This window comes from Fusarium proliferatum, assembly GCF_900067095.1.
Source record: "Fusarium proliferatum ET1 genome assembly, contig: FPRO_scaffold008, whole genome shotgun sequence".
Lineage (NCBI taxonomy): Eukaryota > Fungi > Ascomycota > Sordariomycetes > Hypocreales > Nectriaceae > Fusarium > Fusarium proliferatum.
In genome coordinates this window covers 492,011-517,245 of record NW_022194797.1, presented here as the reverse complement: position 1 = coordinate 517,245, position 25,235 = coordinate 492,011, and the positions used below count along the sequence as shown (strand labels likewise).

Below are 25,235 nucleotides of genomic sequence, written 5' to 3'. Positions count from 1 at the left end.
ACTCTATCAATTTTGCTGGTGAAGCTAAAGCAGCCCCATTACCGAGTTGTCCCCAAACAAACACCAACAACAAATCGGTATAAAAACGATGCCTCCGCAACACTCTCACTCCTTACTCTCTCGGCACTCTTCATCCAACATGTTAGACAATCTATACGTCTTCAAGTCGTCACCGAGTACGCCTTCCTTTCGTTACATTCTGCATCTGTCACAGACTGTCACAATCTGTCTAATTTCGCTATTCCCTCGATAAATTGAGTCGCAACTTGGCTCAGCTCGATCATTCCAAGGTCAATCATACGCGAGTTCTCCGCAACCCACTACAACTAGCACAACAATTGTCCCTAACGATGGCAAGAATGAGTCTGCTACTCTCACGAAATCAAGCCAGTCAAATTACCACATCTCGCAACTTGGGTGCGGAAGCCGCCAGATGAACAGTGAGGACTGACATCAAATGCGTCAATGTCGATGCCTTCCAGCAATGACAGAAGTCACCAATGTTCATATAGGGTATACCTCTCAATACGCCCATACCTCGACTGAGATATACAAAAGTCCTCCACTGCCAAGGCCCGCTTGAGAAAGAACTAGAACTACGCGAGCCAGGATTCGTTCATCCCGACAAGCCATCGCACTTTACGATCACACCACTTGCTATCATACTCGTTACCTATCCCAACAGCGGCACCTCTCAGCGAATGTTCTCGGCCAGTTATCTCCTCATCGCTCAATTTTTACACTGACGCCATCTTCCCGCGATGGCGGTATACGCTGATTTTCGACTTTTGTGATGGGTCAAAGGGCAACAACTCCACACCATGATTCGAGCGGCTTGACCATCCTTGCGTGGCGTTGACTCACGTGTCTCATTATCGGTGTTGCTGAGCTTGTGTTGCTTTCTTCGAAGGGACGAGTCTCTCGCTGCCCATGGGATCATCCGTGGTTATCGGCATTCCTTTTCGTGCCTGGAAGCCAATAGCTCTGCTTTTCTTTGCTCCTTTTCTTTTTCGTTTGGGGGTATGTGTCCTTGCGAACCAGAACCGCCATCTCCGGCGCCAGTTGTCACTGATCCCCCTGATGTACCACATACCAAGCTCAGACCGAAGAAACCTGTTGGTTCCGTACTCTTAAGACTTTGGACTTCCAACCACGACTTCAAAGTCGATCAAGCCAGGGTATGTTTGCAACATGTATCCCCGATCAGGTACTAACGAGCATCAAGAATCATGGCGCGCGGGATTTTAATCTCGCTTGCAAACGATATCCGAGTCGACGTCCCTCACGAAGTCTTAATCGACAACAAAGCCTCCTTCGCGAAAGTATCTACCACCACTCACTGGGAGACCCTACATGACGATTGAAGCTGGGGAAGAACTTGCATCTCAAACCTCAGAGATATTCGCAGGATAGTCATTTTACAGCGACCGACTTCGGCACGACTCATTCTGGCAATGCTTCATACTACACTGCTTCAGGATATTTCTCAGACAACCCCCAAGTGTCATCCGCTACTATCAATCCTCCAACGCCTTCCAACCATGATAAAAACGACACAAACCCCGCTTTCTTTCTTTCTTTTCGCCTCATCCCTCTTTCCCGCCCTGTAGGGCCCTCACGGCCGAGCTTGGTCACGATAGTCGATGCTGGGTTGTCACTAATCCCGTGTTCAGGTCTCACACAAATACTAATATCAATAATACGACTAGCTTCAGCCATCTACTTTGTCCTGTTTCTGCGCGTTCGCGGCGATGTTCGACGTGGTCAAATATTTGATCCACATGGCACACCTTTTGAAGTCGAGGCCATGAAGGAAATGGTCGAGGTCTTCAAGACCGGGAGGAAGAAGAATCATATATGTTTTTCGGATTGGGATTCCGCCCCTCGAGCGTGGCATACGGACCAGACGAGATGGGTTGCAGAGGAGCATTTGACTGAGGAGCAGAATTTGATGATTGAAGATGCCTTCATCTCAAACTAAGCATCCTGCCTTCAAATCACTAACAACTTCACCTTCATCTCACCTCCCTCGCACCTACAAACCTCAATCCTCTACCACCACCGGCGCCCGGCGATTGAAGAAGTGGCGGCAGATCGAAAGAGCATTCAGGGTCTGGGAACGGAGGTCAGGGAGCAACCTTGCGAGACCAGTCTTATTAGCGCAAGGATTCTCAACAACTCCTGGTCGGTGTTGTCAACTCAATATGACAGCAATCCTCACGTGACCTCATCGTCAGTCCCAACACTCTCAATCGCAACATCCCCGTCGACCTCGCCCATCATCTCAACCACCTGAAGGAGGAACATCCCTGGATCACTACCGACGCGCTCCTCGGAGCTTCCGTGGCACGCAAAAGAGCTCGGAGTGCAGAACAGGCCCCCTCCTCCCACTGGAAAAGTGAACGATGTTTATTACTGCCGTCGCCTCCGTCACAAAGGACGATACAAATAACGCCAGAACCCTCATCATCAACCCTAGATTTCCTGAACCATCTGAGGCAGCAACAGATTCTGAAGTAAGTTTCTAGATGATACTGGCACAAATCCACGGCGGCAGCAGCAGTAGTCGTACGACCAAGACCGTCATACCAGGGATGATTTCCCTGGATCTCGCCGCCAAGGTGGCCATGGGCGATTGTGCGCTTAAATGTGGCCGAAAGTTTGTCGGCTGGGTCAGAGACCCAAAGCCAAAGTCTGGTATGAAGATGTTACACAATGAAACTTCATAAAAATACTGACATTATGGTGTAGAGGATGGGAGCGAGTTGGCGGAGCGATGCCTTGCGCCTGATCAAATGGCCAAGAGGCTAGCCCTGCTGGAGGGCCTTTTGGGGGTGAATGAGGAGATTTGTCGAGGGGTTAGAGGTCGGAGGCTGGTATGAAGATGTTGTACAGAAAACGCACTCAGAACCGTGGCTGATGGGACGGCTATCGTGGCCGAGAAAAGAACGCTTGCAGAAAGAGGGATTAAATGCATCCGAAGGCCTGGGCATGGTGAAGAGAGAGAGAAAGTCGCCGAGAGGGTAGTATGAAGTGTTACAGAAGCTTGGGAAGAATACTAATGTTTGTTCACTAGTTGACGATTTGATGTTGAGAGGCCTGATGCCTCAGCACCATGATGGGCCGGTGGTTGGGAGAGGCTGTAAGGTTGGGCCATTCACAGAGAGACAAAGAGGTTTGGTTTCCTGGACGTTGGAGGAAAAGTGAAAGTGCGGCATCACATAGGGGGTATCTGTCAATGCCAGGGTCCAGGGGGTGATAATCGCCGCCCAATTTGTCATTTAGAAACGAAGACAGTGGGGTGCTCAGATCTAATTCCTATACGCTGCTATTCAGACCGGCGGGCACACCGAATGACGTTGCTATTGGAAACATAAGGTCCATGGATAGCATATCTGGACTAGTCGCCCATTCCACAGCATCATGGAGCACTTGATATTCTAGTGTGAATGGCAACTTCTGCGCAGAATATTGACCCCGCGGAGGAACTTGGTTATATACCCAGTCACGTCGTAGTGAAGTTCTTTTCAGTATCTCCACCAACAAAAGCCAGCGTGTTCCGTAGCCTGTGCCACATGAAGAACTATCGCACCAAAGCACCCCCTTGGTGTTGTCGTTGAAGATAGGATGCTCATCCGTATCAAATGTTAGATTCGAAAGCCACCCAAAACTGTCCGGGCCGGTGTTTTCCGAAAGCATCACAAACCTAAGAACAATGTAATCACCCTCGCATATCCAGAAGTAACGAGCCCCGCAATGACGGCAATTATACCCGTGGTTTGGGCACCTAGCACCTGGACCGTAAGGCGCCTCGAGTTTGTGAACCGGAATTCCAGAGGCGGGGAAACAATTGCATTTGTCTGATATCATACACGACACGATAGAATTGATCTGTGATGAAGCATGTTGACAAAGACCCTCAACTCCCTTTTCTTCCAACTGTCCCAGCAGACGTACCTGCAGCGCGGCCATTCCTGGAAATTGTCGCTGGTTGATCTTGAGCATTGGGAAAGATTTAGATAATAAGATTTCGTGTACGCCTTCTCGGCATGAAATGCGGATGTTTGGGTAAGATCTTGTGACGCTCCGTAAATCGTCAGCTCCTTTACTATCCGCAACGTAGTGGTCGGGATGTGTGCAGTCAGCATACAGACTTTCCCTACAATTCGGTTGTACTTTTGCTGAGACTTTGACATGCTTGCAAAGGTCAATGTGGCCTAACAGTCCAACGCAGATATTTTCTTTTTCCTTATACTGCGGGAAAAGAAGGTCTGGGTGGTTGTGATTGCATCCAGCGCAACGAATGGGTTGCAGAAGTCTCCGTAGCTGATTCTCCAGTTCCCCTGAGTCTAGGAGATCACCACAGGGCTCGCATAGTGACCTTCGCAGCAAGATCCGCTTGATGAGCCGAAGTTGTTCGCATGTGGATCCAAGTAGCGTAGATCCAAGGACGCGTTTAGTCTGTTCTGTAAAGTGCAGGATGTCCCAATAAAAATCGTCAAACTCGGCATCTTCGGTTAATTCGCGCAGGACCTGACAGGTTTGACGCAGCATGTAAAGCGAGCTATGCGGCAGAAAGCGCATGACGTGAAGCAGCAGCTCTGGCGGGAGTTGCAGTAGTAGAGATTCTAGGCTTTGTTGACTTCCCAACTTCAAAGGCTCGAGCGGTGCTGGAAGGTCTGCATCTTCTGGCACGGGTGTATCCAAGTGGACTGCCGTTTCTCCATCATAAGCCTCCAGGAGAGCGACCTGATATTTACCATCCCTGAGTCGGAATCGGTCACGCATGCGTTGGAACCAAGGTAATGAGTACTGTGGATCTAATTTGAAGTGAGGCATGGTGGCGATGCTGATGGATAGTCTAAGAGGCGCTGATGTGCGCTGGATTGAAGAAGAGAAGTTAGGGGCTTCAAAGACAGAATGGACACGTTTTATAGTATTACCATGCTTGTCAAATGGCTACCTGATTTGCAAGTCAGAAAGTCTAAGAATGCAGAGGTACATTGAGACCAATCATATTATATTAGAGTTTCCCTACAGGATAAGTTAAATTTCATTCTAAGATCATTAAATGGTTCGACTCAGAAGCTTGCCCTCTAATCACCGATTTTCAAACTTTACGTAGCTTATGCTCAGTGAGGCACAGAAGTACTGTGGAGTCAAGAAGCTTCCCAATTTTTGATCTGGCTTTCAGTTGGAATTTGTGCGATTAGGTATGTCTGTTCAAAGAGACAATGTAACTGGGCAAATTGTCATTCTCACCCACCATTAATCTTTCGGTCAACCCGTGAAAACAGACCTCCGCCCGCAGGTCAATCAGACCCGAGATCGTTACTTTCTACTTAATATCAGCTCACGATATAACATCGCCAATGTACTCAGATTCGTACCATGTTACTCGCCCCATTTCAACTGAACATCCGGTTGACTTCCCACCCAAGTCACAAAATTGGCAGTGAGGATCCGGCCCGTGACCTGGTGTTGACAGATACCACCCTGTCCCAATATTTGGAATCTGACAGCGACTGGAACTCAGTATACATCTCGAACATTTACTCTCTCCGCCAGCCGAGAGGGGATGATGTACCCTCGGGGCGGATGAGCAAAGCAGAAAAGGCAAAAAAGGATAGTCACTGGGGACTTCTCCAACAAACGGGGTCTTGGGTTTGCACGAAAGAGGCTGAGGAGCGACCCCCAGTCATTCAAAGAGCGGCTGTGGCTCGGTCAGAGGGCGGGGACGAAAAGGCCCGCGACGGCACTCTGGCTCATTAAGACTAGAGCGGCCCCAAGACCTCCTCAACCGCAACCAGCTGGGTTCGGCCTCAACCGAGGTGGAGGTGGCCGACGTGGGATCGAGGCTGGACCCCGTCAACCCGTCAACCCGTCAGGATGGGAGAGGCTCTCCGCACTGGAGATAGACATCATTGAAAACTCCCTGTGGTTCTGGTGGTGGTGAGGTAGATGGCAATGTGATGGTCTGGTTCTGATGGTAACTCTGCGCAGGTGCCGGTGTTCGAGCCAGTGCTGTCTGTTATTACCCCGTGATGGGGCAAACCATGTTAAACACCCATGTGTCAACGAAAGGAAGAGAGGGTTTGACATTACGTAGTGGAGGGCAAGGGTAAGAGGAAGGATGTAGGCCAAGTGCCCAGTGATAATGACGAAGACGACGACAAACTCAGCGCTGAAAGAGCGCCAAGGCATCCAGCGCCTCAAGAGGGAGATTCGCAACCTCCGAAACCGTGAAGCACCCTTTCGACCTCCTCAAAACCCGGGCATGCGTCATTAAGGCATTCTGCGGAATGAAGCAGAATCCGGCTGGTGTTGCAAGCGGGAAAAGACGTTCCTCGTAAAGGGAACCCGGGTCTTTTTCTCCAATCACCTCGCCCCCGCCGCCGTGACGCTCGTCGAATGAAACCGTATCATGTTGAACAAGACGATGAATCACAGGACTGCAAGTCTTGGGCTCTCAGTTGCCCCGGCTGCATCATAGCACAGCTGCTTCATCTCCCCGGTATTATCTTTTGCTGAGCTTATTTTAGCTTCTCGAGGATAGGTTCATTACAAAGCTTGCGCCTGCCACACTAAAGTTTGTTACTCTTTTCCGAAGGTCAAAGATGAAAATGCAGCAGGTAAGTGGAGGAACCTCAGAAATTAGCTTTGAGTATAAAGTGTAGCCTCTACTGTAGTAATTTCTGAGAACAACTGATTCTTCTTTATGAAAGTCTACACTGTAAAGTCTCTGATCTTAAAGTGAGGCGTCCCCGCCATTTTCTTATTTATATAACGCTCGTCTATCCTGTCGTCCTTCAAATCAATGATCATCACTTCATACCACTCGCAAGCACCATCGCCATGACTCGCCTCAAACTGGAATATAACTTCTCTCACACACCTATTCAGCGTCTCTTGAACCTCTTTCGTTCCAGCAGAGGCACTTATCGCATTCCAGATTTTGAAGAAGAGAGTTGTTCGGTTCAGACACCCCTACCTGACATAGGTCTTATTTCAGCACCCCCCGAGATTAAAAACCAAGGGGTTAGACTACTACAACTGCCACCAGAGTTGATAGTCCTTGTAATGCTATTTCTCCCACACAGCTCTCTCTACATGGTCCGCCAAACCTGCAGCGCCTTACGCAACTTGGCAAACGATTTCAAGTTCCAAGCTTTCCACACTGACATTCTTCGGAGTGGCGAAGAGCACTCCTGCATCACCAAAGCTCAGTTCGGTGAACTTAGAGATATTCAACGGATACTGCTACGAAGATCCCTTTGTACTCCCTGCGGCCGTCTCTTCGACTCAGGGGAACTGGAGAGTAGATTAATGGAGCTGTGGCTGCCGCGCCATTGTACTGGATGTCATCAAGAGCATCCAACACTTCTATTTCCTCAGGGCCAGCAACCGACCTATAAGTGCGTTGGATTACTGGGCAAACTTGCTGTTTGCAAGCACCTCAACATTTCTGGCAAGGTCAAGCCGTACATCGGAAGGAAGACAACGGTCAACTGTACCGATCCGGAACATGTTATTATCGGCAGAAAGAAGTCTGGAGATCTGCCGGCCTTCCAGAAATACCGTGCTGGTATTTCCGTCGACTCCAAGTACGGTAGGGATACATCAGAAGTGTTCAGAGCATTCCCCTTGGCAAAACTTAATCCTCAACAATTCCCCGAGTTAGAAGCTTTGAAAAGTCATCTGATGAAGCATATAAGGCAGTTGGAGCCGGGCAGTCTTTGCCTCCATGCTTCGAATCAACTCGATTCCATCGTTTCATGCCTCGTTTCGGATGATTGCCCTCTCTCGAAGTACCCTAACAACCCCCATAAGCTGCCTGTGTGTCATGCACACGATTTAAAGTACCAGATAAGACTTGAGTGCCCCGGACACCAATACCGTTGTCGCTACTGTGACACACAATACCTCTGGGTTCTTGAGGGGGATTATGTTGCACTCCAAGTCCAAATGAGAATACGCAGTGTTAGTGCGGATAGCATGGATTGGCTTTCGAACCTCACTTTTGGCAGTGAGGATCATCCCATTTTCAGTAGCTATACTGAAGGGATACTATGGTGCAGTGATCCTTCTTGTGGTACGAATTGCGGCTATCGCTGGCTGAAGATGGTGGAAATCTTCAAGAGATCTACACTCAATTGGGGTCATCTGAGCGTGAATCTTTTCGATCGGGAACCTGAATTTATGGTCAGATTCCCTTTGAGCTTGGAATACCAGACATTTGAGACCTCATCTTGGGAACATGGACTGACGCGCCTGGACTATCTTTGAGGATCTCTATGGAATGAAGCATTCCAGGAATATAAATCTCACGAATTGAGGACTAGAATAAACCTGTTGAAGTTCTAATTTGGTTCTGTGACCTTTATCTTGATCAACTCGTTGAGGATGTGACCGGCAACAAGGACTACATGCGTGAATTTACAAGGTTCCCAGACAAGGTGTATTAGATTTTAACACGAAAAATGAGCCAGCAGGATCACAAAGTCAAGGTCTCAAGTATCCATTCACAGTCCCAGGAAGAATCGTCTGCAACAAGTTGGCCGAAAGTTTATAAACCAGGGCATTAGTTATAAAACGACATCCATCTCTCCGAATCTCAGACAGTTCTTTCATCTAAACACGTACCCTTCCCAAGACACAACAATCTGGAGCTGGGTTGGGGAGCAGACTCCTCCGGGACATTATCTCCCTGCTAGAGGGAGTCAGTCAATCAGCTAGCTGACCTCGATGACGAGCGGATACATGCTTGAGCAGATTGTAGATTTGCGCTTAGCTTGGCAAGATCTGGCACTGGATGACGACGAAATAATAACTAAATCTTTAAATATGAGAAGGATTATTTGGTCTCAGGGTCTATGTTTCATACATGATGCGTTCTTTCAAAGAAATGTCAGACGAAAAGCGTATACCTGACTCCTTCAGCCACAGAACAATGTCTAATTTGATCCTGTGGCTACATGTGTTGCTTGCAGTTAAGACTCGTGACTGGGAGCTTGAATGAGCATAGAAGAACTCACAGTCAAGCTCCCCGTTCTGATTGGTCACGTTGACGAAATCTGGCATGTGTATTCAATATGCAAAGTTACCAAGAGGAACCACAGTCTAATTTAAGGGTAGGTAGACTTTTCAATTTCAGAGGACACATCCTTTAAGTGTTGCAGTGAAAAACTAGTGGAGCGCGCCTCGTAACCCCTTTTTACTTTCTTGTCTTATTGGCAGACTTATTGCTGAAGACTGATAGAGTTTTGTGTGACATACCTTAATTGCATAAGCTTTCAAGGGCTTCACTATATAAGTTCACCGTGAGTCACTCCTGATCCCTCCATGCGACCTTCATTTACAAATTCTACTTTCCATTCCATCATACCAAAAGTTCCTCTCCTCTACTCATTGTCACCATCAAGTTATGTCTGCTAATCCAACCGCTCAGCCACAAGTCTCACCTACAAAAGAAGCATTTGTCACCATCAACACAATGAACAAGATTCCAGCTGATATCCACGTCGTGCACAACTCTTTCTTTGAAAAGTTCTTTCGCGCCCCTCCATCAAGCCATAATGAGCAAAAGCCATGGCCCGATACTCAAGTAATCGGCGTTGAGGCGGAGAACGCCAGCGACTATCACGACAGTGCTTTCCAGCTTTACGAGGACGCCGAGAAGGTATTTCAACAGCAGCCAACGCGACTCTTCCTGCACGGCTTTCTCCTGTGCGAGAACCAGATCGAGCTTTGGCTCTTCAGTCGATCTGGAATCTACCGCTCCGGGCTCTTCTTCAACCGAATCACCAACTACAACGGCATCTTCGCCCGCTACAGCAAAATGAGCGAGGCTCAGCGAGGTGTCAATCCTGCTGTCCACAGAGACGAAGATGGATCGCAGTACATCTACGTCAAAGGCAGCGCGAACAAAATAGAGCCATATGAGAGCGAGCACCCACGAGAATACAAGCTCACACTCGACAAGCGGCCTTACTGGACTCCGTCTAACCTTTCAGACAAGTTTCCGACGAGCTATGGCGCTACAGACTGCCATGGCACGTGGTTCCTCGTTATGTTTTTAGAGATAAATTTGGAACTTTTCGGGGCAGAAAACCCCCTGTTTCCGCCGGAGCACCCTACCTTGGGCACCCGCCGGGCTATTGACTACCAATGCCTTGACGCCTATCCTTTCGAATTGTCCTGCATGGTCTGGTCGTAGAGAGCTTCCGGGCAAAATCTTATGTTGGGTTTTACGTTTTATTCGTGGCTTGTGTTCACAGCTTAAGCTGCATAGTGCTGCATGGTTGCCTCCCCCTTTGGGGTCGCCGGTTAATAGCGTTTTTGAGAGGACGGTTATTGAGAATATAAAATGAAGCTGAGGGTTATCGTAAATAGCCATGAAGATTACCATTATCACGAGTCATGAAAGAACGGGAATCGATAAAGAAGTATAAACCAAGCGTAACGATGATAGCCCTACTGAAAATGGCAATAAAACTTAGGACATTGCCCCTAAGATATAAAAGGACTTAGCTAAGTTATCCTAATTTTAGAGGACGTTTTAATGAGCTTATATTAGCCTTTTGTACAATGGCCTAAGGCTCTGTTGAGCAATTCAGCATGCTGCCCATGATGCTCGTCTCTTCTCCGAACACGACAGATTACGGGGTAAATCGACGTTTGATCTCTCCTCCAATCATGAAACCCGCATTAATCTTCACCGTCCCCGGTAATCCAGTTTCTCGTATGCTGATCCCTGAACAGAAGTCCCATCAGCGCTGTAGTAGCGTCACGCTAGGGGTATTCCTCCGTCAGCGATCCACCAAAGGGGTGTCTCGTATTCGGATCGTGGGAATCCGACGGACTAAAATCTTGGATAAGCGAGGGACTCGATCTGCTATTTAGTTTCTAGCACAACCTCAACTGGGTTGAATTCTTGAGAGCCATCCTCACAATGTTGCGAGAAGTTGTGTATAGTGTCGCAGGGTTTGTCCTGCTTGCCTATGCGGCAGAATGGATTCTTTCACTGTTCGATGATCCACGGGAGCCCAAGAGACTGCAGTCGAAAATACCGCTTTTTGGACATTTATGGGGTATGATGAAGTATAGTTCTGGCTATCATGGAATCACAAGGCAATTACAGCCCGCCTACTTCGTCAACCATCACTGACCGCGACGAAGCAAACAAACAAACGAGGAAATGTACACGGTCGCCATTTTCAACACCAAGCTCTACATCGCCAAAACATCCCGTCTCATCCCTCTAATACAAAAGACCTCGAAGACACTCTCTTTCCGACCTTTTATGCAAACAGCCGCTAAACTCATGGGTGACGCGAAACCTGAGACATTTGAAGTCTTTGGTACTGAATGGGTTGATTCATTTAGCCACGCTCACAAGAATGGTCTTGCTACGGGGCCGTTCCTCGATGAGCAGAATCTTCGCATGGGAGATCGCGCGTTGATCGATATTGAACAACTTCTTCCCGAGGACAAGGATGGTGTTTCAAAGGTAAACTTGCTGGACTGGGCACAGTATGCTGTTGTGCAGGCTAGTGCTTGTGGAATCTTTGGTGTAGAGCATCCTTTTATTGATCCAAAGGTTGACCAAGCTTTTTGGTAAGCCTCTCCTCTGTCCCGACTATATTCTCAACTAATTTTATAGGAAATGGCAATCATATCTCCCTCTTCATATGGTGAACCTCGACATCACCGGCAAAGGCTACGCTGCCCGCCAAATTGTCTTTGACGCTTTCCGCAAGTATAACAAAAATCTTCCCACTGATGTATCATTCATCTACAAGGAACGTCTCCGATCGATGCAAGAAGCTGGAATTGATGAAGACGACATTTGCAAGCAACAAGCTACTTTCGGAACTGCTGCTTTCGCCAACACTGTTCCTATCATGTACTGGACTATCTATGAACTCTTTTCTCGACCTGATCTTCTTGAAGAAGTGCGAAAGGAAGTCATTGAGCAGGCTGTCAGCGGAGATAAGGGATCTGGCTTCAAAGTTGATGTCGCTGCTCTGAAGACGAAATGTCCTTTGACACTATCTGTGTTCCAGGAGACTCAAAGACTACGACATGTCCACGCCAAGATCCGCAAAGTAACAGAAGACACCCTCCTCGATGGAAAATACCTCCTCAAAGCAGGCCACTACGTAATGATGCCAGGTCAACCAGTCCACACCAACACATCAACATGGGGCCCCACCGCCGACCAATTCGATCCGTATCGCTTCGCCAAAGACTCATCAGACCGAAAGGCTAGCAGCTTTGTAGCTTGGGGTGCACCGCCGCATCTTTGTCCAGCGCGTCAATTCGCCACGACTGAGATTCTCATCGTGATTGCGCTCCTTGCTGTGAGGAGCGATATTGCCCCTGTGAAGGGGGAGTGGGTGAAGAATCCGGCGCTGAATACGGGGGATATGGCTACTGTTTATACGCCGAAGAAAAGTGTTGAGGTGGAGGTTAGGAAGAGGGATGATTGGGATGGGGAATGGAGTTTGATGATGGGGGAGAGTAAGACGAGAATTTCTCTTGCTTCTGGTTAGGAATGCCTTAATTTCATCGTTATAGACTTAGAATCGACGATGAAAATTTAAAACATTCGGTGCACCAACAGGATTCATATCTGTGCTATTGGGGGAAAGAAATCTAGGACCTTGATCCTGAATGACGAAAGATTTAGGTAACTTAGTGTAAGTCCAGGATATCTTTCATTGAGTTTATCTTGTACCCTATATCAAGGTCTGGTATTTTCTTGTTCCCTGAGGTCCTGATTAATCACGCATATAGAAAGTAATACTTTTTGTAGTTACTCACTCTCTCATGCGGCATTGAATCATGTGCAACATCATGAGTCACTTCTTCAGTGGTAAGCTGACGATCAAGGTCTGCAGATCAATTTTCGGATTACCTTGAGTCGGCCGCCCGATACTTCCGAGCTGAACATCTCACGGGACACAAAAACCACCAAAGATCCCCCCGATGATCCACTAAAAAGTCCCAGGAGTCATTCGGGACGCCTTATGAGGCTGAAAATTGTAGTCATTGCCTTGATTCTTTGGCGCGGTTGCCTGCCGTGAGGGAGAAAGAAAGGGTCTAGCTTGAGCTGAGGGTAATAAAATAAAGAAGGCTAAGCATATACGTATCTAGTCCAGAGCCTGTCCAGTTCTTTTTGTCGATCGGAATAAAGGTCACGGCTTTTCTTACCATGGCTGAGCCTCATCCAATGAAAATTGCCTCGTCGGTGAGCGATATCCACTTTTGGGGGCTGAGTAATTGATTCATGCAGGTTCGAGGGGATGAGGGGTCACAGAGGCAATTCGCAGTGATTAACAAAAGAGCTGCCTTGGCTGATGCACCGTAAGCAACGACTATTTCAACCTCATTCACCTCAATCTCACTCTCATACCTCTCATCTTCAACTCCAAATAACTATACCATACCCATTTTATACATCACCGCCTTGACATATACAGCTGTCAACCCTGGACCGCCAGGATGACAATCGACCAGGATCCCATCCTCACTAAACTACGCGATGTATCCCTCTCAACAGAGAACGGCGTAAGCAATCATCACACAACAGAGCAAGACCATCTCGCCACCGCAGGACTTCTCTCAGAGCGAGAAAGTGAAGCTTGGCAAAGAGCGATAGAGAAGGTCGTGCGATGCGTTGTGTCAGTCAAATTCTCGCACCCTTATTCGTTTGACACCGAGACAAGCAAGACGAGCGAAGCAACAGGCTTTGTTGTCGATGCGGAAAAGGGTATCATCCTCACTAATCGACATGTTGTCGGCCCTGGGCCCTTTTCGGGGTACATCGTCTTCAATAATCAGGAAGAAGTCGACACATACCCTATTTACCGCGATCCAGTGCACGACTTTGGTTTTTTGAAGTTTGATCCCAAGGCGGTTAAATACATGGCTCTCACGGCGATGGAACTCAGACCCGATCTAGCAAAGGGTAAGTCCCCAGCCTGAAGGGATCAAGAAAACTGAGAACCTTGGAAGAGCATGGCAAATAACCTTGGGAGAGATTCTCCTAAGCTTAGGCTAACTGGCCTAAATATTTTCATCGCTCAAGGCCAAGATCCAAAGTTCTCTTACCTCCTGTAGCGAGCCTCTGAGAAAAATCACACCGCTAACCTGACACAGTTGGCACCGAGATCAAAGTCATTGGCAACGATAGCGGCGAAAAGCTCGGTATCCTCTCCGGTTTTATCAGCCGTCTCGACAGAAATGCTCCTATATATGACGGCTACATGGACTTCAACACATGTTACTTCCAAGCGAACGCCTCAGCATCAGGAGGAAGTTCCGGAAGTCCTGTTGTTAACGTTGACGGACACGGCATCGCACTTCAAGCAGGCGGGCGCACTGATGGATCAACAGATTACTTTCTGCCACTTGATGGACCGCTACGAGCGCTAAAGCAGATTCAACGCGGTGAGAAGGTAAAAAGAGGTGAGATTCAGACCGTTTTCAAGTTGAAGCCCTTTGATGAGTGCCGACGGCTGGGGTTGAGTCCTGAGTGGGAGAGTGTTTTGCGCAAATCCTTCCCTGGTGAGGATAACGTCATCGTCGCCATGGATGTTTTACCCGAGGGTCCTTCAGACGATAAATTGAAGGAGGGCGATATCCTACTCAAGATCAACGGTGATCTCGTCACCCAATTCCTCCGTCTCAATGAGATCTTCGACTCCAACATTGGCAAAACCGTGCGCATTCTCGTCCAAAGAGACGGCCAAGATGTCGAAGAAGATATCCTCGTCCAAGACCTCTGCGAAATCACACCCGATCGCTTCGTCACCGTCGGAGCAGCCTGTTTCCACGATCTATCATACCAAGTCGCCCAACGATACTTCCTCCCCTGCCGCGGCGTGTACGTCAGTAAATCTGGCCCATTTCACCCCACGCATGATAACTACATCATGGTCGATAGCGTCAATCACAAAAAGACGCCGAACCTCGATACCTTTGTGCAGGTGATGAAGGACATTCCCGACAGAGCACGCGTGGCTATAAAATTCTGGTATGTTTGGGAACCGCAGACTGTTCGGACGGCTGTTGTGCCGATTGATCGGCATTGGTTCCAGCGCATGAAGATGTTTAAGAGGAATGATACCACAGGTGTATGGGATGTTGAGGTACTCGCTGAGCCGCTGCCTGCGATACGACCGCCGCCGTTGAGTGCGTCTTTTGATGCGCTGGAGCATATTGCGCAACGCGAAATTGCAGAGATTGCAAGAAGTTTTGTCCACGTGAGATTCTCGTCGCCCGTCCTCATCGATGGGCAATCCGCACGCATCAAACTTGGAATGGGCCTCGTCGTCAACGCTGATCGAGGCTACGCCATCGTATCGAGAACTGTAGTGCCGACAAAGCTCTGCGATATCGAACTCACCTTTGCCGACTCTGTCCTTGTTCCTGGGAAGGTAGTATTCTTGCATCCTGCGCACCACTACGCCATCATTCAATACGACCCAAGCCTCGTCGACGCGCCCGTCAAAAGCGCTATCTTCAGCACTGAGAAAATTTCACAGGGTGCACCGACTTTCTTCGTTGGTCATAATGATTGCGATGAGATGGTGTATGCCTCGACAGCCGTGACAAAAGTTATTCCCCTCGAGCGAGAACCACCAAATCCACCCCGCGGCCGTCCCGTCAACGTTGATCGTATTGATGTGGAGACTCGAATTGGAAATCACTGCGGCAGCGGCGTGCTCATCCGTGAAGACGGCGTCGTCCAGGCGCTTTGGGTCGTCTACGAGATGGAAGATCTCGACGAAGCCTGTTTCGGTCTGAGTTCCCAAGCCATCGCGCCCATCGCCGAGAAGCTAAGTCAAGGCATCGTCCCATCCCTGCGCAGTCTCTCCATCGAGCTCGAAGCGGTGACGATGATTGAAGCGCGGGTCATGGGCGTAGCGGAAGAGTGGATAGAAAAGGTCCAGAACAAGTCCTCCTCTGACCGACGACTCTTCATGGTAAAACGCGGCCCGAAGCAACTTCCTGGTCAACTCGGCGAAGGTGACGTCCTACTCACGCTCGATGACAAGCTCATCACACAGCTCCATGATGTAGATGTCATGTACTGGAAAGAAAGCCTCGACGTTGTCGCTGTACGAAATGGCGAACAGATCAGCTTCAAAGCGCAGACTGTTTCTGAGGATGAGTTCGAGACTTCTCGCGTTGTTAACTTCTGCGGCTTGACGGCGCAGAAACCACATCGCACCGTGAGACAAAGCATCAAGAAGTTGCCGAGCGAAGTATACATCACAAGTTGGTTCATAGGATCGCCGGCGAACCTATACAACGTCTACGCAACGACTTTCATCACACATATCGACAACAAGCCTACACCAGATCTGGAATCGCTCGTGGGGATCATTGCAAGCATCCCTGACAAAACATGTGAGTGAAGATAGCAGTCTTCTTTGCGCCCTCTCATTCATGTGAAAGCAAAACTAACGAGAGTACAGACTTCAAGATCAAGATGATGAACTACACCGGAACTCCCTCCGTCGTGACAATCAAGAAGGATGAACGCTACTGGCCTACTGTTGAGTGGCTTCGTGATGAGACGCATGTGGAAGGATGGAAGAGGGTGACGTATGAGAATGGTGAGGTTATACAGGGCGAGGGTCTTTATGGTATTACACTCTGAGCGAGGTGTTGGTAGACAAAGGGTTAGTGACTTGTATTATATAATTGCAGTATCTCCATTCATACACCGCTCTGGGAGCGATTTCACTACTGATCACGAAATTTCTGGTGATTTTATGTGTTCATGCTGATGAGCCGTAGTGTTCGCAGGTGAGACGGCGAGTGTGCACGGTTGTGATGGAGAGCCGGTAATTGATAACTCTGTTGTAAGCACTAAATAGACCGCTGGACCGCGAAAAGCATTAAGAAATATTAGAACCACTATCAAAAATGGAATGGATTTAGGCGAGTTCAGTATAACTTAGATTGTATGATTTAGGCAAGTTTAGCATAATTTTAGCCTGTCTTCAGACCAGTCTTTGGCACTTGTAGCTCAAGGTCGGGAGATTTCTACGCATGGAGCTCCTCTTCCAGCGGGTCTAGCGCGCCGACTGCCTACCAGATCTAGGCACCAGCCCCATTTACAGGGGTTGCTCTAGTGCTGAGCAGAAACTTATAAGGCGCTTGTCCGACGACTTCAAAAAAGCTTCAACTCAACTTCAGCAATCTCTTCTCATCTTACCTCCTTCATCATGACTTCCGACGACTCAAGACTCGTCACTGAGATATGGGACAACATCTGTTCCTTCCTCACACCGCCGACCCTCTCAAACCTTCGTCTTACGTCTCACAGACTCAATGACATCGCGCGACCATGGAAATACAGAAGCTTGCGACTCGAAGCATTCGCGCCTTCATCAGTCGAGCGATTTATCCAGATCGCCAAGATCCCCGAACTACGCAGCTTAGTTCGAGAGATCACAATTGATACACGTATTGAGTTCGACTTTGAGTATCTCTGCAACGATTCGTTCAACTTCCCAATAGCCTTCATGAATGCACTCCCCCACTTACGCTTCTTCACTAATATTACGGCGCTTCATATTCGCTTTGAAGAGCACTGTGGCGAAGATGATCGCTACTATCAAAGTATTGAAGAAACATTTGAGTTTCGGTACCGAGTCCTTGATACTATTCTTCACTGCGCTGCGGGTTTGTGGACGCTGGAGAAGCAGATCAAGATCGATGAGGTGATGGAGGGGTATCTCTATTTTGAGGACGATGAGAAACTGGACTACAGTGATCAGGATCTTGAATTTACTCACGATAAGCCGTTCCCTCTGAAGGAGCTGACGATCACGCATCTTGCGGATTATGATGACCCCAATCTCAATGTCTCTGAAGCTTGGAAGAGGATAATCTCTCTACCAAGTCTCGTCGACTTGAGGCTTTTCGTCACAACAGAAGAGTGCGATGCTTCACCTGAGAGCACGATTCACTATGTTGAAAAGTACGATTTCTTTGGCAACCTACACAATACATGGCTCTCACCTAACATCACGGATCATTTGCGTGTACTGTCCTTGTACTTCAAAGACTATTGGGGCTGGTTTCCGATTATGGATTTCCGAAACATCGGGGAAGACTCACCATTCCCTCAACTCAAGGTTCTTGCGCTTGGGAACTACGTCTTCACTCATGAGTGGCAGATCGAGTGGTTTGCGAAGCTCGGCAAAGAGAATGGCAACGGGGGGTTGGTAGAACTGTATCTTGATGACTGTCCGATTCTGTATCATGCTCGCCAGCTTCGTATCGGAAACGACGGGTATGCCGATCATACAGCCCATACAGCGCAAGGTGGTACAGGACGAGGATGGAACCCTATCAAGCGCGACTTTCCGATCCGATGGCATCAAATCCTCTCCCAATGGAGGGATTCGATGAAGGGGCTGAAGACACTCCGAGTTGGCCATGGATGCTGGTGGGATTGTCCTAAGGACACTCGCCAGGCGATTTTGCAAGACCCCGATTACAAGGACATCGATTTGCAAGCTATGGACCATCGCCTCACACGAAACCAGCACCGAGACTTTGCCTGTCCTGCCCCTACGGACGAAGAGTACTGGGACAGGGAGAACACCTGGGTTTCTGAGAAGCATAGATATGGCACGGGTATAGATAATCAGAGAACGAGTCGGATGCAGTACATTGAGTATAATTGTGGTCTTGGGCCTTCGCCATGGTTGGAGAAGAATTCGCGGTATGACTGTGATGAGGAGGGGTTTGCGCCGGAGAAGGGGACGTTGGAGAAGGATAATGCTGCGTGGGATATGATTATGGCTGCTACTCGAGCGAGACGTGAGGGTCTTACTGGTTGATATTTCGGAGTTTAGCGTCACTGGGGTTATAGCTGGTCATGTACAGGTGATGTGCATTAGCACATCATAGTGTTCAGGAGATGAGATTTATTTACATCATTTTCTTTGTTCAGAGCACATTTTTGACTTAAAATCAGCTCCGCTACTGTTCAGTAACTCTAATCGTCAGAACATTGGAACATCTTGAGTTCAGTTTTGTGTACAAAGAGAGATATACTTTGTTCACACTTTACACTCTGAGCTCAGAAACGTGAGCTTGGAAGGCCCTTCTTATCAATAAAGCACTCCCCATTCTTCTAGACGCTCTTCATCCATAACGACAGCCCCTGCTGAAACAGCTAAGGTATGTATTTTGTGACCTACTATAGCCAATCTCTCATCAATGCTGCCGTCGCTGGTAAACCGATGTGTTCTGCCGGCTGCTGACAGTGCCATCCAATCGAACTTCTCGCTGTCACCTGACCTCAGACAACACACTCTCTAAGTCTAATCTAACTTTAGGCTCACCTCATAAATAAGCATCGCCTTCGGCTCAGCGCTTCCTCGCCTCATCAACACCAACCCACCGCAACCATGTCCTCTCCCAGCAAAGCCCCCCAGCGCAGCGACATGATCCTCGCCATGAACGACCCCTACATGCGACAAATCATCGACGGCACCAAGACCTATGAGTTCCGCAAGTACAAAATGGCCGGTATCAAGCGCATCTGGTTCTACCGCACTGCCCCTTACTCCGCCATAACTCACATCTGCCCCGTCAACGAAGCCGTCACGAGAAACTCCGGCGACGCGCCACTGCCTGAAGATGGGCTGGGAAACAAGGAGTACAATGAGAAGGACGCTGATTACGAGGGCTATGACTTTGCGTATCGGATCAATGCGGTTTATGAGATCCAGGCGGAGGGTGGACGGGGCATTACTTGGGCGATGATGCGGGATGAGCATGGTATGAAGATTGCGCCGCGGGGAAGAGTCAGGGTCCCCGAATCGATGATTGAGCAGTATCGCTTGGAGGACCAGAAGAAAGTTCTGTGAGGGGGGATGGGGAATTAGCAGTATAGGAGGTTGTCACTTTTTGCTTGTGAAATCGACATGCAGGCGAATACAAACATTGAGATCCTGTTCTAAGACTTCTGGAATGTGACTGTCAGCTATATTTACGTTCTTTGGGGCAATATTATACCCTGAAGCTGATCTATATCTTTCAACTGTAAACTACTCACAACTCCAGAGTCTTCCCTGGCATCCAGCTCTTAAGACTCTATGTTATCAAGTTCCTTGTCTATAAAGTCATATCTGCAAGGCTATCCGCTGCTGTTCCACTTTCAGGACGTACCTACACTTACAGACGCGTCTGGTCCGCGAACAAAACGTGTCCGTACTACTTGCGCCACTGCAAGTTGAAGCCTATGACGTTCGCCATGTGTTCCTGGCAATGTTCTCCAGATCCACCAACGCATGCCACTGTATCACTACCTCTTTGGGCCCTGGCAAACGCTCACATTGGTCGAAGCACTTACATCCCTCAAGTTAATGGACTTCCCTTCCAGGCAGCTCCCTCGAGCAGCGACTACATTGACTAAATTGGCACCGATCTGGCAGTGCTAGATAGTGTTCACTTGTCTTGATGTGTTACACTGCCAGATCAGGAGGAGAATCTCCCGACTAAGAGAATTCGTTCTCTCCAGCCCGGGAGTTTTGAAACTCTACTTTCTACAAACCCGGCAAGACTCTTGAGCTGAGATATTCCTTTAATATCTCATCTCATTCTTCATCAACTTACATCACAACACTTCTAATTTCATCTCTTCACCTTCCTCAACTTACATCAGAGCACTTTGCCTCTCATCTCCATCTCACTTCTATCAACTTACACAAGAGTAATTCCTCCCCCTTCATCAACTTTCATCACCATACTTCCACTCTTTCCATCAACAGCAAGTCTTACCACCGCAGACGCCTCTCATCACCATCTCACTCTCGATCAACTCAACACACGGCACTCCGACTCTTATTCTCAACGACACCCCTTACCAACGAAAACACTTACTATCAACAACTCTCACCTCCCTCATCATGTTCTCGTTCTTGACCGGCAAGAAGACCGTGGTTCGCAACCGCGAGCTCGGTCCCGGCGGTGTCCACCTCAAGGACTACGGTATTCCCGGTCGTATCAACCTTGTCGAGGCCCTTTCTGACATGGCCGAGGAAGATGATCGAGCCTCTGATCATCTCGATGACAATGATGTCTGGATCGACTTGGATGCCCAGAAGGACACCATCAAGGCCGCCCTTCAGCCCAAGTCTAACGTCAAAGTCAAGTCTGACGTCCGAGTCACTGTCGAGGCAACTGACGAAATGGTCAATGAACTTCAAGCTTGCATCATTGACGACTACTGGACTGGGGAGGGAATCCAACGTCGAGCTGTGGCCGCTCTCAATGACTCGGTTGTGAACTGGTTGGAGGGCATTGACGAGTTGGATGTTGTCAACGAGTCCAACGACTCATCTGAAGATGAGCACTCTGTTTCCTCAAAGGAGTCTTTTGGCGCCAAGGCCAACGTCTATCAGCTCCCCAAATTCGAGACCTTGCAGAAGACCAAGTTCAACGGTCCCGTCTTTGACAATGAGAAACGTCTTACTGCTTACAACGACCGCATCCTTTCTTCCGCTGTCTTCTGGGGGAAAGTCGGCGAGGAATCTGACGACGACATGCCCGCTTTCTTCAAGCCTGGCAACTAGATGTCTTGCAACTAGATGTCTTGCAATATTGGGACTGTTTTTTGTCTGAGGTTGTCGCACGATAACGCTCCCTCGAAAATGTTTTCTTGTTGAGACGATTGTTTTTGTTCGCGGTACAGGATTTGCCTTGGGCTTTGGAGTTGCAGCATGGTAATGCTCCTTCAAGAATGTTCTCTCGACTGGTACAAGATGGTGGTAGACTACATGAGGAGCTATGGGATCTGGTATATGTCTGGGATAGTCTCCTGAGAAGGATGTCCATTGAGATAAGTAACCTAGGTCTAGATATTGGCAGAGGTAGTCTAGCATGAATTGAGTAATAGTATAAAGTCCTGATCCCAACATGCAATTGTGACAGACAAACCCCATTTTTTTGCCGATATTACTGTTTTATGCAACCTCCTGCATAAAACTCGCACGTACCTCGGATGACACCCAAGGATTCACATTTGACATCGGGTCGTTTCCTCCGTCTATCATGGTCCATGCCCCGTCAACCGTCACATCCAACGGTCGAGCAATGCCGGGGTAAATGATGCGACCGTTGAAACTAAATTTCTCTAGCCCCATTACGTGTCAATTCCCCCTTGTCAAAGTTCTCAGGGATTTTGTTCTACAGCAACCAACAGGTGGGGGGGCGCCGAAAGTCTGTTCTAGGCAGGCAAATAAGAAAAACCATCATGAGCGTACCCGAGCTGTTGGCTCTAGCACTCAATGTGCTTTAGTGTTGTAGTGCTACGACGTTGGGATGCATGGCACCCATGACTTTTGCGGGAATTAGGCATGTCAGTAGCTTTTGCTCCGCTTGACCTGACAGTGGACGAGTTATTATCAGTCGAGGCAATCACTGCAACCGTTTCAGGGGATCCTGATCTACATTTTGTCATCCACTTAGCCGGATCCTTGGGTTACTTTTGGCTGGAGCAGGGTAGTATTTTCGTAACCACGTTGACTGCGCCCGAAGTGGGTATACGACCCGTGTCGTTGGTCCAGGGGTCTTCAGCACATGTCATTCAAGACCGTGGGCCATGGTATGATTGCAGTCTCGCTTGCTAGCTCTTACTGCAAGTCAAGTATGGTGAATGCTACTCTGCATGACTCCACGCGTACGTCTTGTCACCAGAAAACCGCCAGGTCTTATCACATCACCCATGCGCATGCCGGCATTGCCATCGAATCACACCAAGCAACGGGTCATCACGTGCCGAGCTAGCAAGCAGGAAAACGATATCAGCCAAAAAGACAAACACCCTGGGGGTAGAGCTGCTGGGTGGTTTATCACAAACTTGCAGGCTTCACTTGTTAGAGCCCCTGGCCCGTTGTAGCCGTTATGGAGTCGTCCCGAACCGATGCTGCCGTCGTCAGTTCATGGTCCGTTCACCGCCGCGGTAATCGAGAAAAAGAACATAAATCCTACGGTGGCGCAATTCCTCGCGGGAAGTTCTGGGTAGATCCGTTATCCAAGCTCCCTTTTCTTCATATTCACATACACATACACAATGCCTCACAAAGACTTGCCCATTAGACCTCTGGTCCGTGCTTTTGACCCCGTTGGTCCAGACACTCTTGGGCCGCCAGACCTTGACTTTGCTTCTCTGTTTAGACAGCGAAATGTCCCTGAAGATGCTCCTCTGACGCTATATCCTGAGCAGCTGAACGTGCCATGGCATACTTCTCTCCCATGGACAAGGCAGTCCAAGTGGTGGGTACAGGGTGAAGCAGCTGGACGGGACTTGGTGAATCGGATCAGTGCCGACAAAGCGTCTGAGAGGGGAGCTCTACCTGTGGAGTTCATGGATGAGCGCCGAAAGGGGAAGATTGACGAGCTCGTTGAAGATGCGGTTTCATGCGCTGTTTACCTATACCCATCATCGTCGCCAACGCGAATAGAGCTGCTAACTCAGGCTCTTTTGCTTCTGTTTTTCCACGATGGTATGTTTACATCCTACTCCACGTTGATCTCGCTAACACGTATCTAGATGTTATGGAGCGGGGTGCAACACAAGATGTAAGCTGAAGAGACAATATGCTCTGACGGAACTGACACCCTCTTAGGATACAACAGTTTGTGATGATTTCGTAACCATGATACCCAAGAACAAACACATGAAGCGATACTTCGCAGAGGTCCTAGAATGCGATCCCGTTCTTGGGCCTGGTCTCCTTCGAGCCATCGGTCTGTTTGTCAATGCAGGTCGTAAGAAGTCACCGTTCAAGCAAGATAAATACGCAACGTTAGCCGAGTACTTGGACTACCGCCGCCACGATATCGCTAAGCCGTGAGTTCCCTCCCCAAATTCTCATCAGTATATACTAACCACGTTCAGTTTCATGATCGCTGCTATTCGATTTGGAAGCGGTGTTCGCCAGACGCCCGAGGAAACGGCTCCCTTTGCCGAGCTTGAGGACCTCTACGTGCAGCACTCCATCCTTATAAACGATCTCTACTCCTACGATAAAGAGATGTACGAGGCGCGCACCATCAACGGCTCTGTCGTCAATGCAGTACACGTCATTGAAAAACTCATGTGTGTGCCGCCGCATTTGGCAAAGACTATCACTAGAACTATGAGCTTCGACGTCGAGAAGAAGTACTACGCCGAGTCAGAGAAGTTCATGCGTGATCCTGCGTTGAACGACAAACAGCGTACTTATGTCATTGCGCTATTTGATTGTTTGACTGGGAATCTGTTTCACCATGCTACGTTGGGAAGATATTCTCGATATGCGGAGTATGTTTTTGACTGCAAGACTTAGAGGTGGTTTGAATTGTTCATAGCTAGCATTGCATTGTCTTTCAATAACAGCGTATACGATTTCTTTTTTCTGACACTTGCCTCGGTCTTTTTTGAGTGAATTCCTTGAGTGTCACCTTGACAAGGATGGATGATTCCAAATCTTCGGGACCTCCCAAAGGTGTCAGAACTAAACGAGTATCAGTGCAACTTCATGCCCAACCCGACCAGAAAATAAACGCATGCAACGTCACATCGCGAGTAAACATCACCGGCTCACCGTTTCACCTCCAACCGTAGTTCGAACCAACAAACCAGTCGCATCACTCGTCATATCAACAAAGTTCATCCGGAAAAGCGTATTCATCCTCCCTGAATTCAAATACCCTCAGACTTTCGCGTACGTGAATGCCCCGAGCCGGGTGAAGGTTATCGTCTGATACGACGATCACATCCCGAAAATGGAACACTTATCAATAAATCCATGTCCATAGCAACCCCTGGACATTGCTGACATATTTCTGGGGTAATCATGAAGAGCTATATGTACTCCGCAGAATATGTATAGTATGCTCTAAACGGATAAGATGTGATACACCAATCATCGGACTCCCGTATATCCGTGGGTGAAGTGCTTCACCGCCTGTTGGCTGTGTTACGAAGAGGCTGGGCTCGTGCGTACGGCTTGGCTCCGATTGAAGAAGCGGGAATAGAGGACTTGACTAGTTATAACCGAACGCAAGCTACTGAAGGATTGGGAATGGTGTCCGAAGTGTAGAGCCGCGTGTAGTGATATGATGTTAACATTGGGAAGCTAGTATAGGATCCTGGTATAGCTACAACTATAAACAATCGCTAAAGGAGCGGTATGATAACAGAACCAACACCC

General features: G+C 48.5%; 10 protein-coding genes across 10 annotated transcripts; 9 read left to right on the top strand and 1 right to left on the bottom strand.

Annotated features, from left to right (window-relative positions):
• Window positions 1–2,528: 2,528 nt before the first annotated feature.
• FPRO_13870 (uncharacterized protein) lies at window positions 2,529–2,882 on the top strand (the record flags this gene model as incomplete). Its single annotated transcript, XM_031218833.1, has 2 exons — window positions 2,529–2,697; window positions 2,752–2,882. 2 exons carry the CDS (start codon window positions 2,529–2,531, stop codon window positions 2,880–2,882), a joined length of 300 nt encoding a protein of 99 aa, XP_031084652.1.
• A 436-nt stretch (window positions 2,883–3,318) lies between these two features.
• FPRO_13869 (uncharacterized protein) lies at window positions 3,319–4,839 on the bottom strand (the record flags this gene model as incomplete). The annotated part of the gene is made up of 1 exon (XM_031218832.1): window positions 3,319–4,839. One exon carries the CDS (start codon window positions 4,837–4,839, stop codon window positions 3,319–3,321), a length of 1,521 nt encoding a protein of 506 aa, XP_031084651.1.
• A 2,016-nt stretch (window positions 4,840–6,855) lies between these two features.
• Window positions 6,856–8,286, top strand: FPRO_13868 (uncharacterized protein; the record flags this gene model as incomplete). The annotated part of the gene is made up of 1 exon (XM_031218831.1): window positions 6,856–8,286. The coding sequence occupies one exon, from the start codon at window positions 6,856–6,858 to the stop codon at window positions 8,284–8,286; it is 1,431 nt and encodes a 476-aa protein (XP_031084650.1).
• Window positions 8,287–9,424: 1,138 nt separating this feature from the next.
• FPRO_13867 (uncharacterized protein) lies at window positions 9,425–10,216 on the top strand (the record flags this gene model as incomplete). The annotated part of the gene is made up of 1 exon (XM_031218830.1): window positions 9,425–10,216. The coding sequence occupies one exon, from the start codon at window positions 9,425–9,427 to the stop codon at window positions 10,214–10,216; it is 792 nt and encodes a 263-aa protein (XP_031084649.1).
• Window positions 10,217–10,951: 735 nt separating this feature from the next.
• On the top strand, window positions 10,952–12,554 carry FPRO_13866 (uncharacterized protein; the record flags this gene model as incomplete). The annotated part of the gene is made up of 3 exons (XM_031218829.1): window positions 10,952–11,100; window positions 11,179–11,616; window positions 11,663–12,554. The coding sequence occupies 3 exons, from the start codon at window positions 10,952–10,954 to the stop codon at window positions 12,552–12,554; spliced, it is 1,479 nt and encodes a 492-aa protein (XP_031084648.1).
• A 952-nt stretch (window positions 12,555–13,506) lies between these two features.
• FPRO_13865 (uncharacterized protein) lies at window positions 13,507–16,672 on the top strand (the record flags this gene model as incomplete). The annotated part of the gene is made up of 3 exons (XM_031218828.1): window positions 13,507–13,972; window positions 14,164–16,419; window positions 16,488–16,672. 3 exons carry the CDS (start codon window positions 13,507–13,509, stop codon window positions 16,670–16,672), a joined length of 2,907 nt encoding a protein of 968 aa, XP_031084647.1.
• Window positions 16,673–17,243: 571 nt separating this feature from the next.
• Window positions 17,244–18,869, top strand: FPRO_13864 (uncharacterized protein; the record flags this gene model as incomplete). Its single annotated transcript, XM_031218827.1, has 1 exon — window positions 17,244–18,869. The coding sequence occupies one exon, from the start codon at window positions 17,244–17,246 to the stop codon at window positions 18,867–18,869; it is 1,626 nt and encodes a 541-aa protein (XP_031084646.1).
• Window positions 18,870–19,442: 573 nt separating this feature from the next.
• Window positions 19,443–19,904, top strand: FPRO_13863 (uncharacterized protein; the record flags this gene model as incomplete). The annotated part of the gene is made up of 1 exon (XM_031218825.1): window positions 19,443–19,904. The coding sequence occupies one exon, from the start codon at window positions 19,443–19,445 to the stop codon at window positions 19,902–19,904; it is 462 nt and encodes a 153-aa protein (XP_031084645.1).
• Window positions 19,905–20,945: 1,041 nt separating this feature from the next.
• On the top strand, window positions 20,946–21,611 carry FPRO_13862 (uncharacterized protein; the record flags this gene model as incomplete). Its single annotated transcript, XM_031218824.1, has 1 exon — window positions 20,946–21,611. One exon carries the CDS (start codon window positions 20,946–20,948, stop codon window positions 21,609–21,611), a length of 666 nt encoding a protein of 221 aa, XP_031084644.1.
• A 1,499-nt stretch (window positions 21,612–23,110) lies between these two features.
• Window positions 23,111–24,368, top strand: FPRO_13861 (uncharacterized protein; the record flags this gene model as incomplete). The annotated part of the gene is made up of 4 exons (XM_031218823.1): window positions 23,111–23,543; window positions 23,591–23,619; window positions 23,667–23,890; window positions 23,939–24,368. The coding sequence occupies 4 exons, from the start codon at window positions 23,111–23,113 to the stop codon at window positions 24,366–24,368; spliced, it is 1,116 nt and encodes a 371-aa protein (XP_031084643.1).
• Between the last annotated feature and the right edge of the window lie 867 nt (window positions 24,369–25,235).